Source organism: Acanthopagrus latus, chromosome 10 (assembly GCF_904848185.1).
Source record: "Acanthopagrus latus isolate v.2019 chromosome 10, fAcaLat1.1, whole genome shotgun sequence".
Taxonomy (NCBI): Eukaryota; Metazoa; Chordata; class Actinopteri; order Spariformes; family Sparidae; genus Acanthopagrus; species Acanthopagrus latus.
The window spans coordinates 2,513,773-2,529,086 of record NC_051048.1 but is presented as its reverse complement, the minus strand read 5'-3'; the positions used below and the strand labels follow the sequence as shown (position 1 = coordinate 2,529,086).

Here is a 15,314-nt window from a genome sequence, read left to right as displayed (position 1 = left end):
GGCTGACCGGTGTTCACGTTGAGACCAGATGAATCAAGATGGAGGATCACAGGCTTTTTTATTATGTTAACAAAGAACTGAGAAAATATCAAACACATTTACATCCCACAGTTCAGAGCAGGATGTGGACCATCATCATCATCATCATCATCATGTGTCAGTGAGCTGGTACCAGGCAGCAGCAGCAGCAGCAGTTCTGTCAGTATCGTCTCGACTGGCTTCCTGAAGTGGTCTGGTCTGTTTCCAGGCCAGCAGCCGTCGCAGAGCGGCTTCCGTGGCCAACACCACGTCAGCGCTGTACTTCCTGATGACAGTTTGGGCTCGAGCGCTGGCCACCCACACCTGCCGGAGCCACAGACAGAACAGCTGGAGCAGATGTTGAACACAGTCTGACGTGGAGGACGAGCTCTGTGTTTATGCTGTCACAGTCTTTATTATATTACAGATGTGTCTGTAAGCTGAAGTTCTGACATCTTGACTTGTCTTTAAATGCAACATCTGATTTACTGCCCCTGTAAAGCACATTGAGCTGCCTCGCATTTTGTTGTTGTCACCTGTTAACATCACCTCATGTTACTCCTCAAGATGTGTGGAGGCAACATGCTATACTTGGTGTTTACATATTAGTGTCCATGTATCTGCAGATATTAAGAATGTTCATATTTTGCTTTTCCCATGGTGACATGTTGAAGTGAAGGTTGTATCACTGCACCGACAGGTAACGGCGTCTGTACCTGAGCTCTCTGCAGCAGATCCACGTCCTGCAGACTGCAGGCCACTTCATAACTCTGCAGGAAGAACTCAGAAGACTTCTGGTACTGATTCTATGGAGAGACAGACACAGATAGAGTTGAAATAAACAAAGAAAACACACACAAACTTTATCAGGGTGTTAAATTTGGAATGATTTCTGTTCTGAGACAACAGGATGTTCAGGGATGTTCAGGGAACATCCTGTTGTCTCAGAACAGAAATCACTACAAAGTTAATAATATTAATACAAACGTGATAACATTTGTTCTGTTAAGTGCTAAGTGTGTGTGTGTGTGTGTGTGTGTGTGTGTGTGTGTGTGTGTGTGTGTGTGTGTGTGTCGTACCCTCCTGTAGTAGATGTTGCCCAGACACAGGTAGGCGTCGGCCAGGTTGTGTTGCAGTCCGTTGCTACGAGAGATGTCGGCAAACTTCTCCAGACAATCGACTGTCTCGTCAACGTTTTCCTCGCTGACACACACACACACACACACACACACAAAAACACACATCTTAACTTGTGTTTATGATTTGAGCCGAAATAAAAAATAGCATCTTATTGATCATGTTAAAGCACAAACTGAAACTGGGTGTGTTGGTGAAAGAGGAAGGTGACTGTTCATTTTGCAATTTTCCAAATGCAGTTTTGTTTTTCACAGTATGTATTGTGGCCAGTAGGCTCGAGTGTGTGTGTGTGTGTGTGTGTGTGTATATACCTCTCCATACACTTGGCCATAGCCTTGTAGCACCTCCCGAGTCCGTCTGCATTCCCCAGTGTGCCGAAGATCTGCATGGAAGTGCTGATGAACTGGAAACACAGGCGATGAATAAATGAAGCATTATGTTGATTCATCTTCTTCTTCTTCTTCTTTCTCGTCAAAGAAAGCGTCTCACACACACAAACACACACACACACACACACACACACACACACACACACACACTCAGGTACCTGTTTGGCTCTGTCGTGGTCTCCTGCACTGTGATAGGTCAGCCCCAGTCGGTACGAGGCCTCACCTTCCAGCTGTTTGTCTTCAGCTGAAACACACACACCAGTGACTCCACATCTTCACACACACACTTCCTGTTCACTCTCTGAGACAGCTGAGGTCAAGCTGTGTCCCTGCTGGCCCCCGTACATCACACACACACTCATGTATCTTCATTATCAGGTCAAAAATGTGATTAAATTATCAGTTTGTCTGTCTCACACACACACACACACACACACACACACACTGTGTCTACATACACTCTATAGCCATGCTGTAGCCCTTGTGGAGCAGCGTCAGGGCCTCGTCGTAGTCCTCGGCGTCCAGCGGAGCGTCGGCCAGCCGGCTGTAGATCCTCCACAGTGTCTGGCGAGCCCGGAGCCACAGAGGTCGCCCGGCCGAGTCCATCCAGCCGCCTGCTTCTGCCTGCTGGATGCAAAGCTCCGCCTGCTGCTTCGCCTGCTGCAGCTCACCTGCAGGCCCGAGGGCCCAAACCGTCAGAGTGAGTGTGTGAATGAATTTATTTAATAAATTCATGTGTGTGTGTGATTTGGTCCACCTCGCTGCAGGTACAGCTCGGCCATGCAGGCCCGGGCCTCGGCCACCGGTCTGGACCCGCCCGGCTGTCTGTCCACACAGCTGTGGTAGAAGTGCAAACTGAGCCAGACGTCCTCCGGAACCGAGAAGTACTGACCCAGAGACAGACGCTGCTCACACACCACCGACCAGGAACCTGCACACACACACACCGTGAACATGAGTTGCAATAAACTGAACTCTGTGTGTGTGTGTGTGTGTGTGTGTGTACCGGTCCTCTCCGCCTGCTCGGCCAGGCTCAGGTGAACTCTCATGGTCTCCAGTTTGTCCTTCTGTTGCTCCAGCGGCGCCTGACGTCTGAGATCCCTGAGATCCTCATCAGCTCTCAGCAGGAGGAAGAGCTCCGAGAACGACCTGACAAACAGAAGTAACTGTGAAACGCCTCCTCACACACTCCACGACAGCACTGCACGACACACAGGTACCTGTGAAAACCCTCCTGAAGCATCTGCACACAGACGCTCTGCTTCACACTGTGTCTGAACCTGCAGAGGAGCATGAAAACAGAGCGGAGGGTCAGAAAATCATCACACAGTCAGAAAATAATGCAACACTGAAGCTTAATCTCTGAGTCTGAGAGGTTGTGACTCTGTTTATCAGCAGAGGGCGCACTAACATCTTCTCTTAATATCAGTGAGCTCAGAGAGTGAAAGGCTTCATGCTCATGAGTCTGATTCAAACTGACTTAAACCTGCCTCCGTCTGCTGGATAATGAGGTATACAGACAAATAAAACAGTATTAAAATGTAGGAATAACTTGAAATTAAATAAAACAACTTATTTTTATTCCTTTATTCAATTCTTATTTTCCATTTCTCTACAGAGGATGATGGACAGGCAGCCCAACAGTTGGTTGTGTTGGGAAACTCAAAAATCAACTTTTCTTCCAAACAGGACCTTTAAGTTTAAGTAGTAACAATAAACATGTAGAGGACATGAATGTTAATGTGATGTTAACTCACAGCGCAATTTCTTCTTTTGAGAGAATCTGAGCTGATTCATCTGACGTCTTCTCCGGCTTCCTCCTGCTGACCACAAACACACAAACACACTTTTATTTATCTGTTTTTTGACCAAGCAGTAGAATAATATTCAATTTCCAGGTGACCAAAAGAAAAGAAAAGGAGCGTCTTGAACTCGGCAGCCGTCCTCGACCTGAGCTGAGCACATCTCCTCCTGTTGGTGTTGATCTCTGGTAGAAACGGTTCAGAGCGTCGCTGTGATTCTGCTGCGTTCATCTTCACCTGTCAGAGGAAACACAGCAACATCACCTGAAGTCCCGCTGGACTCATCTCTCTACGTCTAATCATCATTTTCAAATGTTCTGTCCTCATATCTGTCTCTCATTCCTCCATATGCTGATATTTTCTTATGATATGTGAATGTAATCGCTGCTCAGACAAACATCAAGTAGGTTAAATAAAATAATATCAAAGCAAATGGAAAGAAAAAAAACAAAAACCCAGTAAGTGGAGCTTGAGTCGGACTTATTCACAAAACTGCTGTTCAAATACTGTTTTCTTGCATTAAAGTGATGTGTGATGTCTTGGCATCTTCAAAACTCAGAGAAAAATAATAATTTAATTAATAAATAAGTAATTGATGCTTTTCATTGTTAAAGAGCTGTTGAAAAACATAGTTTTAATGTACAAAATACACAACAGTTATGTGACAAGATGTGATTTTTTGGGTCAAACTGTGACATTAATCCATCAGATTAAGTTGTAACGCCCTCTGGTTACAGGTTATATTCTTATTAATTTTACATACACACCATATTTTGTCATATTTGCTGTAAAAGCGACAAATAACCCCAAAAGTGAGTTAGCTCAAGTTAAGCTAGCTGTTAGCCTAGCTGAAGCTGCTGTCACTAACTAGCTAGTTAACCGTTAAACCGTTAGACAGCGGCTCACACACGTCACAGCTCACCGTCACAGTTCGAATGTACAGACTGAATAAACTTTACTACAGGTGAGTTTACACACCTGTGTTTGTTACCACAGCACACTGTGAATATAAAGGTGAAACACAGGTGGAGACACAAACTCACCGCAGCTCAAACAACCTGTTGAAGTCTCAGCAACGTCACTGCGGAGCTGAGTTGCGTCGTCGCCACGGCAACAGGGACAGGCCGCATTCCAACACTGACACCCTGCTGACTGCTCACTGCTGCCTGGTTCCATTCAGACACACACGAAAAGCAACGAGTATCATTGGTTCTCTGGTTGTTTGTTTGTTTGTTTGTTTGTTTGGCTGGTTGCTAAATAATTTCAGCTGTAGTCCGACTTGTATATTTGTAAATTTTGAAAGAGTAGCTGTAGTATTAATACATATTGGTGGAGTAGAGAAGAGTCCTATGTCTCAAATTTGCATTCTTTATTCATCGTCCAATAACAGTCATGTATTTTGCATGTTATCTCCCTGTGTGTGTATATGACAAGAATAAAAAACATCAAATATAACAACAAAGGATTAAACACAGGCCATTAAATCCGACATACGTGACTCTGAAGATAACAAAGCGCTCCAGGCAGAGCTGAAAGAGTTTTTGTACGAGCTCAGTTTTCCTCCAGATGTTGCAGAGGAAGGTTTCCATGTCACCACAGCTGGGATGGAAACCGGCTCCGTGGTGGCGAATGTGTTTCTGTCTCTTCAAAGCGTCGCAGAGTGTCTAATAAAGTTTCACGTTCAGGGTGGAAACCAGCAGCAGCTGACCGAGAGGCTGTTTCCTGTCAGTCCGTGTTACGTGTTGGCTCAGCGTCTGGGTTTGATTTGCTGTCAAACGAGCGCCGTGTTTGTTCTTCCCGCTCTAATTAGCTTCAAGTGTAATTTGTTCATTAACCAGCAGAGCTTCTGAAGGGAACAGTGAGAATTAAACACATTTTTACATTCACATTAGCAGCGGAGACGAGATAACTGCAGCAGAGTGCTGGTGGTCTGACCCGCTGACGAGAAGACGTCCTCGAGAAGTTTGTGCTTCTGCTTCACATTAAAAACAACCCGACTTTATGAAACATCTGAGTGTCGTCTCTGCAGTAAACTCAGGAAACAGTCAAATAAAAGATGGCAACATTTTATAACACAGACGGAGATTTACATTTGCCATTGTATGAGTCAGGAACCAACATACTTTCTGTCAGACTGAGACTAAAGACTGGCGAGATCAAACATGAATAAATAACTGGATGATGTTTGTAAAAAGGACTCCTGGGTGGTTGTTCTACTATCAGAGACGTCCTCTTATCTGCCTGCATGGTTGGAGTCACGTACGGCCTTCATCTGTTTATCTCTGTATTTACTGTAACAAACAAACACAAGCTGACAGGCCACAGATCAACACTGACACTCGTCTCTGTAGGACCAGATTTAGAGCCGACGGCTGAATGTGAACTGAGCTGGAGTCAGACAGGACGGCAGAGGTCAGAGGTCAGAGGATGGATGGATGGATGGATGGATGGATGGATGGATGGATGATGGATGGTAGAACTTGTGTAGGTTCAGTGAGACATGTGTGTTACAGATGTGTAATCACAACACACTGGCTGTGTGTCACAGACAGACAGATGTTAAACCTCTCCGACATCACAGCTGATCACGGACAGATGTGAAAAGGTTCCAGGATCATCTCACAAAAACAAAGAGCGTCACATCACCAGAGGATTTGTGTTTGTGAAGTTGGTGTTTCAACATTTGTAAGTAACAAACCACTTGATATTTTGTAATTTTTAAGCCATGTTAGTAGCAACGAAACCAGATATTTTTGACAAGATGATGGTTGGTTGGTTAATGGTTAGTTGATGATTAGTTGGTTGATGTTCGGTTGGTTGATGGTTGGTTGGTTGGTTGGTTGGTTGATGTTCGGTTGGTTGATGTTTAGTTGGTTGATGGTTGGTTGATGGATGGTTGCTGGTTGATGTTCGGTTGGTTGATGGTTGGTTGGTTGGATTTCCACTAAACTTGGATGGAGGATGGGTTTCAGCCCAGAGCAGACTCTACCAACTCTTGGTTGAGGTGGCTGCTATTTATAAGTGAGTATAAAAGGGAACTGTTGGGCCTCGGTGAAGGTTTGCACTCTACTCAGTTCTGTTCTTGTCTTCAATGGTTGAGAATAGGCCCATTTTCGACACATGTTCAGTGTGAAATCCTTCCTGACATGTATTCACAGCAACTGGATTAATTACTCTTACTTACCCAGAACGAATAAAGAGAAGAAGCTGGTTCTGATGGAGAGCAGCGCTGCCATTAACTCGGTCTGAGTTCTGGAACCAGTTGTGTTCAAACGGCCCAATAAAGTCAAATTTGTTTGTTTGAACGCGGCAATTAATTTTACTGCCTCAATTTCCACAACATTGTTTTATTAACAAACTCTTAAGTGGGAAAAGTTCAGAGTCACTTCATGTCAGAGTGTTTATGAGATGTTCCACTGTGGCTGAGAGGAGGAGAAGGAGGAGGAGGAGGAGGAGGAGGAGGAGGAGGAGAAGGAGGAGGAGGAGGAGAAGGAGGAGGAGGAGGAGAAGGAGGAGGACGAGGAGGAGAAGGAGGAGGAGGAGGAGGAGAAGGAGGAGGAGGAGGAGAAGGAGGAGGACGAGGAGAAGGAGAAGGAGGAGGAGGAGGAGGAGGAGGAGGAGAAGGAGAAGGAGGAGGACGAGGAGGAGGAGGAGGAGGAGGAGGAGGAGGAGGAGGAGGAGAAGGAGAAGGAGGAGGAGGAGGAGGAGGAGAAGGAGAAGGAGGAGGAGGAGGAGGAGAAGGAGGAGGACGAGGAGGAGGAGGAGGAGGAGGAGGAGGAGGAGGAGGAGGAGGAGGAGGAGGAGGAGATGTCGCTTACAGATACATGTTTTCCCTATATGCAGATCTAATATATCAACAATCTAGGTTGTTGTTTTTTTTTACATTTAATGTCAGATAAACAGCATAACGAAGATATTTTCTATAATTTACTGTTGATTCAAATTAAATTTTCTCTGGAAAATAAACAGATTACTGTTGTTTCCATATCATGTAAGAAATATTACCACATGTTCTCTATATGCAGCATATATTACAACTGAATAGATGTTAAATAACTTAAATAACTTCTGCTGAACTTGTCTGATGAGGGTCAACGAAGGAGGAGAGAAAGTGTGAGGAGGGTGGAGGGAGGAGGGGAAGTGTGGGCGAGCGAGCTTTAACGACTATCAGAGAGAGAGAGAGAGTAAAACTGAGCTCTACCCGTCAGACTTCATCAGTTTGGTCTCGACTAAGCAGCGGACGCACTTCTTCTTCTCCTTCTTCTTCTTCTTCTTCTGTGGTTTAGAAGGATTTATTCGACACAAACAGGTGAGTTTCATTAAAACACTCGTCCAGGTGAAGCTCCGGATTCACTTTGTTTTGCACATCAGAGATTGTTCTCGACTGTGATTGTGTTGATCTACGTTCTGTCACTGTTTCTTTAGATGTTACGCTGTTTGTTTTCTATTTAAATCTGTTTATTTGAAGCCAGTGAAACTATGTGGCTGTTGAATAAAGAACGACAGACAGAAGACAGAACAGTTTCAGTTTTAGTTTCTTTTAAAGAGTTCAAAATGAAATAAAACTAAAGTTATAATGACATTTTGTAACATCGAATAACTCAAATTTGCATGTTTTGTATAAGATTTTATTTGTATTACCTTCAACCCTGCGAGTGCTTTAAAGCTTTTGTAAATGTCTTTTTAAGTTGATAGAAAAGTCACATCAACACGTGAGAAGCTAAAGTACCAACAGTCCACAGTTCAGGTCTGTTATGAGCATTTTAGCCTCTTTCAGCTAATTGTTTTGGTTGTGTGACTGCAGCCACACACGAGCCGACCGTCCAGTAACCAGAATCAGAGACGAGCTGCTAAAGAGATGGACATGTCTCTTAATTTTGATTCAAGATAATTGGATAATCAGTAAATGTAGGTTTAAATATGTTACAATATTAATGTAGCGGCTCATGAAAATCATCCAGAGTTCAGAGACGAAGTGGGTTCAGACTGATCTGAGTTCTAAGAACCGTCTCGAGTCGGAACACTTTCAGAATCATCTGAATATATTTCTTCTTGTTTTGTTTTCATGTCTCTCTCCAGATTCTCTCAGAGAACCCGGAGAACTCCCTCTGTACTGCTTCTCGTCTTCAGCCCGGAGAACTTCAGCCGATTCTGGACTCACAGAGGGTTCTGGGGTCCGTCTCCATAGCTTGATCTAGATCGACAGTGAGGTTCAGGACCTGGTTCAGGAGTCCCAGCAGGCAGTGGTGGATTCAGTCGAGGGTTCTGGAATGGCGAGCAGATCGGTTCCCTCCAGTCACGGGATGCTCCCGGTGCTGCTGGTCATCTGCTGTCTGGTACTGGTCGATCCGGTCGGTTGCCGCAGAAACGCCTCGTCTGATTCCGCTCAGCTGTCAGATGTGATGATGCGGTCTGACCTCCATCGCACTGCCGCCCCTCTGATCCAGAACTCAGACGGATCAGAACATCCAGTACAAGGGACTGTAAACGAGCCCTCAGCAGAGAGAACAGGGTCAAAACATTCAAACAGGCCGAAGCACTCCAACTCCTCGGCGCCGGTTCTTATGCAACTGGCAGCGCCGCCGAGCTGCAAGCGGGCCACATCGATCAAAACAGCCTTCAAGTACATCAACACGGTTCTGTCCTGCGTCATATTCGCCGTGGGGATCATCGGCAACGCCACGCTGCTCCGGATCATCTTCCAAAATAAAAGCATGAGAAATGGACCCAACGCTGTGATCGCCAGTCTGGCGCTGGGAGACCTGATCTACATCGCCATCGACATACCGATCAACGTATACAAGGTGCTGAGCGTCACAGTCATGGTGTTTAAGTGTATGGTGCTATTACTTCTTTTCTGACTGTTTACAGGAGCAGAAGTGCATGATGGGTATGTGTGTTGTGTGTCTCAGTCAAGAGGTTGAGTGTCACACTGATAACAGCCACTAAAATACCTCACAGACACTGATAACACACTCTGATGTCATGTTAATGCTGTGTGTGTGTGTGTGTGTGTGTGTGTGTGTGTGTGTGTGTGTGTGTGTGTGTGTGTGTGTGTGCAGCTCCTGGCGATGCAGTGGCCGTTCGCCGACAGCGTGTTCGGTCTGTTCCTCTGTAAGCTGTTTCCCTTCCTGCAGAAAGCTTCAGTCGGCATCACCGTCCTCAACCTGTGTGCTCTGAGCGTGGACAGGTAACACACACATACACACACACACACACACACACACACACACACACACACACACACACACAATGATACTTCATATGTACCTTTAAAGGAATAGTGCAAAATTTCAGGCTCATTCTTTATGAAACGACAACAAACAAGTTGTTCATTTTGGAGCTTTAGAACTTTTTCACCTTTCTGATGGTCTTTAAGCTAAGCTAAGCTAAACTAAGCTAAGCTAAGCTAAGCTAAGCTAAACTAAGCTAAGATAAGCTAAGCTAAACTAAGATAAGCTAAGAAAAGCTAAGATAAGCTAAGCTAAGCTAAGATAAGCTAACTGTAGGGACTTGCTATAGTTTTGCTTTTGTACAGACATGAAAGTTTTATCAATGTTCTCTTCTAACTCTCAGTGAAAGTACAATTTTCTTTATTTCATTTGCTTTTATGAAAGTTTTGTTTTTCATCTCATTGTCTTCACATTTTCCCCTAAACTCCTGACTTTCGAGTTTAAAGGTTTTTGTAGTTATATGTAGTTTTAATAAAGAATATTACGCATTGATGGTGAACATGTCCAGTAAACAGTAACAAATAGCAGCTGCTTCTCTTGTGAAAGAAAAAAAGAGAGGAGAAAACCACCAGACTCCCTTAGAAAAATGTGCAATTTTAAGACGTGTTACTTGAGGAGAACTATATAAACTTTGTGAAGCTCCGCCTACAAAACATTCTTAAATATTTGGACCTCCCTGTTAATTCAGCAAATGTTACATGTGAAGATTTTTTCTGTCTTTGTGTAAAAAAAAAACGTTTCCAGTTCTTCCAGTGACGGAGGTTTAAATGAAATGCTGCTGTTGTTTGCAGGTACCGTGCGGTGGCGTCCTGGTCCCGGGTCCAGTGCACCGGTGTTCCCACGGTGACGGCGGTGGAGATCGTGGTGATCTGGCTGCTGTCCATGGCTCTGGCTGTGCCCGAGGCCATCGGCTTCGACATGGTGACCTTCGACTACAAGAACACCACCATCAAGACCTGCATGCTACAGCCCAAGACGCCCTTCATGACCGTGAGTTACAGTGTGTGTGTTTCTGTGTTTCCTGCTCTCTCAGAAACAGGTTTCATGGTGTCTGATGGGTCCATACAGAACCGCAGTGCTCCTGTGACCAGGCATTATAATATCGGTACAAATTATCCTGGTGAAACACGTCATGTACGAACTCAATCTGAGTGTTTTGCTCAGAAAGTTCAACGACTTTCTGGATTTAAACAATTAATTCCCAGGAGATGATGAGGAGAAGTTCTACACTGAGGACGAGTACGTGCAGCCGGACTCCTCTGAGTGATGGATGGTCTCTGTGGGGGAAACAAACGGACTCTCATGATCTGTTCTGGTGTTGCAGGGCGGTTCTCTTTAACTCTGATGGTTTACAACATAATTTCCTGTTTATGTCGGCAGGTTGTGACTAAACACAGTCTGCTCAGGCACTCAGGGCTGATTCAGGGTCAGCTGGCCGCCTGTAGACTGCTGTCAGTGCAATAACCCGGCCTGAAGTCAGGGTTGGCTCCTTTAACCCGAGACTAAAAGCTCCTGTAACCCAGAAGCTAACAGCTCCTGTAACCCAGAAGCTAACAGCCCTGCTGGAAAAACCAGCATAGCCCAGCACCAAAAAATAACATGGCTAACAGCTCCCTTAACCCGAGGCTAACAACTCACTTAACCTGAGGCTAACAGCTCACTTAACCCGAGGCTAACAACTCACTTAACCTGAGGCTAACAGCTCACTTAACCCGAGGCTAACAGCTCCTTTAACTCGAGGCTAACAGCTCCTTTAACTCAAGGCTAACAGCTCCTTTAACTCGAGGCTAACAGCTCCTTTAACTCAAGGCTAACAGCTCCCTTAACCCGAGGCTAACAACTCACTTAGCTTGAGGCTAACAGCTCCCTTAACTCAAGGCTAACAGCTCCCTTAACTCAAGGCTAACAGCTCCCTTAACCCGAAGCTAACAGCTCCTGTAACCCGAGGCTAACAACTCACTTAGCTTGAGGCTAACAGCTCCCTTAACTCAAGGCTAACAGCTCCCTTAACTCAAGGCTAACAGCTCCCTTAACCCGAAGCTAACAGCTCCTGTAACCCGAGGCTAACAACTCACTTAGCTTGAGGCTAACAGCTCACTTAACCCGAGGCTAACAGCTCCTGTAACCTGAGGCTAACAGCTCCTTTAACCCAAGGCTAACAGCTCCTTTAACTTGAGGCTAACAGCTCCTTTAACTTGAGGCTAACAGCTCCTTTAACTCGAGGCTAAGATGTTTTGGCACCCTTTAATGACACTGTGCTTCTCCATGTTCCAGTTCTACCGGGATGCGAAGGACTGGTGGCTGTTTGGCTTCTACTTCTGCGTGCCTGTGATCTTCTCTGCGATCTTCTACGGCCTGATGATCGGCGAGATGCTGCGACACCGGAAGGGAAGTCTGAGGATCACCCTGAGCGAACACGTCAAACAGGTAGACGCACAAACAAGACGAGGAGCTGTTGAGCTTCTGATGACGACACAGAGAATCAGATTCTGACGCAGGTTTGTCTCTCCACAGCGCCGTGAGGTGGCCAAAGCCGTGTTCTGCCTGGTTCTGATCTTCGCTCTGTGCTGGTTCCCTCTTCACTTGAGTCGCCTGCTGAAGAGAACCGTCTACAGATCCCACGACGCTCACCGCTGCGAGCTGCTGAAGTAGGCGTACCAACACACTCGCAAAGATGTGAAACAGAATGACCTCTCAGTCTTCTTCTACTGATGCGGTGTGTTCTTCTTCTGTGGTTGCAGCTTCCTGCTGGTGCTCGACTACTTCAGCATCAACATGGCGACCATCAACTCCTGCATCAATCCCATAATCCTCTTCTTCGTCTCAAAGAGGTTCAAAAACTGCTTCAAGGTAAAAACTAAACCATCGCTGCACTTCGCGAACTTGTTTGTGCGAGCAGCTGTTGATCTCTGCTTTCTCCTGATGTCAGCGTGACACCACGATGAGGTCACGGGGTCAGAGGGCGTGAGACATAGATACGAGAGACCCAGAAGGAAACGCTATCAGATGTTTGGAGGATTGAGGAGTGAGCCAGCGAATGTTAAACATAGCAGGGTCGTGACCTTTGATAAAGACTTGTGGGAAGTGACCAGTGACACGTCTGTTTAAAGGGGCACTCCACCAACTTCACACGTGAACGCTAAAAAGGAAATAACCCTGGTGATGTCTTGGTGATGTCATCACTACGTGTAGTTTGTAGTTTTAATGCGATGTACTCCTCATCACTTGTAGTTTTAAGATATAATACCTAAAATTTTCGCCATTAAAATGTCTAAAAAACAAATGGACTTCTGTTGAGTTGGGTACTTTCAAAAGAATAGGCACTGTTGCATTATGGGAAATGTAGTTTTAGCTTAAAAGACTAAATATCAGGAGATCTCAGCTTCTGTTGCTTCGATTTTTGACCTCTAATTTTTAAATCTGTCTCCCTTGACGACATGGAGGTGTGATATTAAATCTCCGGAGTATCCCTTTAATCAAACTGTCTCCCTGTCTCTCTCTGTCCTTGTCTCTCTCTCTGCAGTCCTGTCTGTGTTGTTGGTGTTATTCTGGCTCTCTCTTCAACAGCACGCTGCCGCTCCACCACGGGAGCAGCCTGCAGTACAAACACACTGACCACTGAGAGACGGAGGCACCGAGAGAGTCCGACATCTTCATCTTCTTCGTCATCTTCGTCCGGACAGAACAAAGATGTCCAAAACACTGAGAGAGAAGCTGCTGTTTGACTCTCAGGCTGGTGTTAGCAAGAAGAAGACGGCATGTTCTCTAAACCTGCCATATCAGCAGCAGATGTTTGTGAACACACCGACTGTTTCAACTGATCTAACCATTCAATTAGCAATCGCAACATCACCAGACTCCCTTAACAAATCATGCAATTTTAGGAGCTGTTGATTGAGGACAAATTTTGCAAAACAGCTGCAACTGATTCTAAATCATCAGCACCTTCCTGTAAATTCGGCATTAAATTCTGAACATTAAGTTGATACTTTCCTTGTAAAAAGTACCACAATATTGCAGCATCCCAGTAAACATATAATTTACAAAGACAGTAAACAGTAACCAATAAAGGCCACTTCTTTGTCCCTGCAGAGAAAGTCGCCAGACTCCCTTTAAAAATCATTCAATTTAGTGAGTATTATGAACTCTGTTAAATGCTGTCTACCTAAAATTCATAATCCTGTGTGTCTTCTCATTAATTCAGCATTAAATCTAATCTCAAATGTTTCTTGTAAAAAAGCATCAGTACTTTTAAAACATATTTTACCATTTCTACAAAGTGTATGAAAGAAGACAACATTTTATTGACGGTAATTTAAAAAATGCGTAAACATTAACCAGTTTGTCAACTATTTCGACATCTGTGGAGAAAGACACCAGACTCCCTTTAAAATCAACCAATTTAGTGAGTTGTTGAGTTTAGAGAACCTTTATAAACTCTGTGAAACACTTTCTCTGGCTAATTCTTAATTATTTGGGCCTTCTTGTTAATTCAGCAAACTACATTAAGTGCTTTCTATCTTTATGTAGAAAACATCATGTTTGTCTCAGTGTTGTACGTGTTTATTTGCTTATACAGCACAGAGGGGTTCAACAGATCAACACTATATCGATCATCTGATGTTTAGTTTTTACCTTTTCATTGTGTATTTATTGAGGTCTGAGTATTATATATATTATTTTAGACTAATTATGGTGTCATGATATATTTTACACTTGATGGCCAAAAGTTTGTGGACACAGACTTCATTGTACTTTTGGTTTGGATTTGTTTTCTGTGACTTTTGGTCATGTAGTACATATGTCATTTATGTTTTATATGTAAAATAATCTGTTGTAACTCTTCCTGTACAGAAATAAAACATGTCTGAAGCGTCAGAGTGCTCCAGCGCCCCCTGCAGGCTGAAGTCGTCATCACAGCCTTACAATATGAACTGTGACATCACTAGTCAAATCTGAATTATTATTGAGTTTTGTTTATCAAATTATATATATTTGTACATTGTTTTTGTATGTATGTCACAAATAAAGTTATATTCTCAAAGGTCTCACAAACATCTCATATCAGTCACATGTCAGATTTTACAAAGACACAAAACAGTAACCAATAGGCCACTTCTTTGTCCCAGTGGAGAAAGTCACCAGACTCCCTTTAAAAATCAACCAATTTAGTGAGTTGTTGAGTTCAGAGAAACTTTATAAAGTCTGTAAAATGCTGTCTACCCAAAATTCTTAATCACGTGTGCCTTCTCATCAATTCGGCATTAAATTGAAAACATTAAGTTGTTTCTATCCTTGTAAAAAGTGTCAGTTTTTTGTGGCAACAAATCAATCAGTCAATAAAGTGACAAATTAAACAGGGCCATTAATAATGATGTTAATAAGTACAGAAATAAGCTACAAATACATTGTTGGTGTGTTTAATGATGTGTTAATTTATTTATAGTCATTTAATTGTGTCATATTTGTTCCTCTGTACTCAATGCTAACATGTTTAGCTTGTTAGCATGCTAACACAAGTAGCGCTCAGCACAAAGTCTTCAGTTTCATGTCCTCCAGTTAATATCATGACATTTACAACAGGTGGGCTGAGGATGTGTTCAGGCGTTCAGGTGTGATCGTTGTTAGGTTGTTTTGTTTCGTGGTGCGTTCAATGTTGCAGTAAAAATGAAACTTTCCTGTTTATTTACCCAGCAGGACTTTGTGTGAAACAATATTTAATTTATTGGGTTAAA

The 15,314-nt window shown here is 43.9% G+C and overlaps 3 protein-coding genes across 8 annotated transcripts in view; 2 read left to right on the top strand and 1 right to left on the bottom strand.

The window, feature by feature from the left end:
• LOC119027736 (butyrophilin subfamily 3 member A2-like) overlaps positions 1–15,314 on the top strand; it is a 316,811-nt gene that overhangs the window by 67,299 nt on the left and 234,198 nt on the right. The gene's annotated exons all lie outside the window — the stretch shown is intronic.
• On the bottom strand, positions 40–4,510 carry ttc29 (tetratricopeptide repeat domain 29). Of its 4 annotated transcripts, none has more exons than XM_037111456.1 (12): positions 4,390–4,510; positions 3,495–3,583; positions 3,302–3,367; positions 2,765–2,824; positions 2,551–2,693; positions 2,302–2,475; positions 2,003–2,215; positions 1,703–1,788; positions 1,467–1,558; positions 1,098–1,221; positions 735–824; positions 40–342 (listed from the first exon to the last, which is right to left on the bottom strand). In XM_037111456.1, the coding sequence occupies exons 2-12, from the start codon at positions 3,575–3,577 to the stop codon at positions 151–153; spliced, it is 1,323 nt and encodes a 440-aa protein (XP_036967351.1). In that variant the 5' UTR covers positions 3,578–3,583; positions 4,390–4,510; the 3' UTR covers positions 40–150. The 4 variants fall into 4 exon arrangements, with proteins under 4 accessions (XP_036967351.1, XP_036967353.1, XP_036967352.1 ...); XM_037111458.1 differs by having other exon boundaries at positions 3,302–3,364; XM_037111457.1 differs by having other exon boundaries at positions 4,325–4,446.
• LOC119026850 (endothelin receptor type B-like) lies at positions 7,453–14,853 on the top strand. 3 transcript variants are annotated; one of them, XM_037111452.1, is made up of 8 exons: positions 7,453–7,655; positions 8,426–9,150; positions 9,409–9,536; positions 10,371–10,569; positions 11,854–12,006; positions 12,094–12,227; positions 12,321–12,429; positions 13,147–14,853. In XM_037111452.1, exons 2-8 carry the CDS (start codon positions 8,617–8,619, stop codon positions 13,192–13,194), a joined length of 1,305 nt encoding a protein of 434 aa, XP_036967347.1. In that variant the 5' UTR covers positions 7,453–7,655; positions 8,426–8,616; the 3' UTR covers positions 13,195–14,853. The 3 variants fall into 3 exon arrangements, with proteins under 3 accessions (XP_036967347.1, XP_036967344.1, XP_036967345.1); XM_037111449.1 differs by having other exon boundaries at positions 7,514–7,655; positions 13,103–14,848; XM_037111450.1 differs by lacking the exon at positions 7,453–7,655 and having other exon boundaries at positions 7,718–9,150; positions 13,103–14,848.

What these genes read in the sequence shown, in the direction of transcription:
- ttc29 (XM_037111456.1), bottom strand. Translation starts at nt 3,577, where the DNA reads ATGAACGCAGCAGAATCACAGCGACGCTCTGAACCGTTTCTACCAGAG. An exon ending in CGAGCAGGCGGAGAGGACCG is followed by an intron (nt 2,476 to 2,550) that starts GTACACACACAC and finishes GTGTGTGTGCAG; the next exon opens with GTTCCTGGTCGGTGGTGTGT. An exon ending in GCAACATCTACTACAGGAGG is followed by an intron (nt 825 to 1,097) that starts GTACGACACACA and finishes GTCTCTCCATAG; the next exon opens with AATCAGTACCAGAAGTCTTC.
- LOC119026850 (XM_037111449.1), top strand. Translation starts at nt 8,617, where the DNA reads ATGGCGAGCAGATCGGTTCCCTCCAGTCACGGGATGCTCCCGGTGCTG. An exon ending in TGTGCTCTGAGCGTGGACAG is followed by an intron (nt 9,537 to 10,370) that starts GTAACACACACA and finishes TGTTGTTTGCAG; the next exon opens with GTACCGTGCGGTGGCGTCCT. An exon ending in TGAGCGAACACGTCAAACAG is followed by an intron (nt 12,007 to 12,093) that starts GTAGACGCACAA and finishes GTCTCTCCACAG; the next exon opens with CGCCGTGAGGTGGCCAAAGC.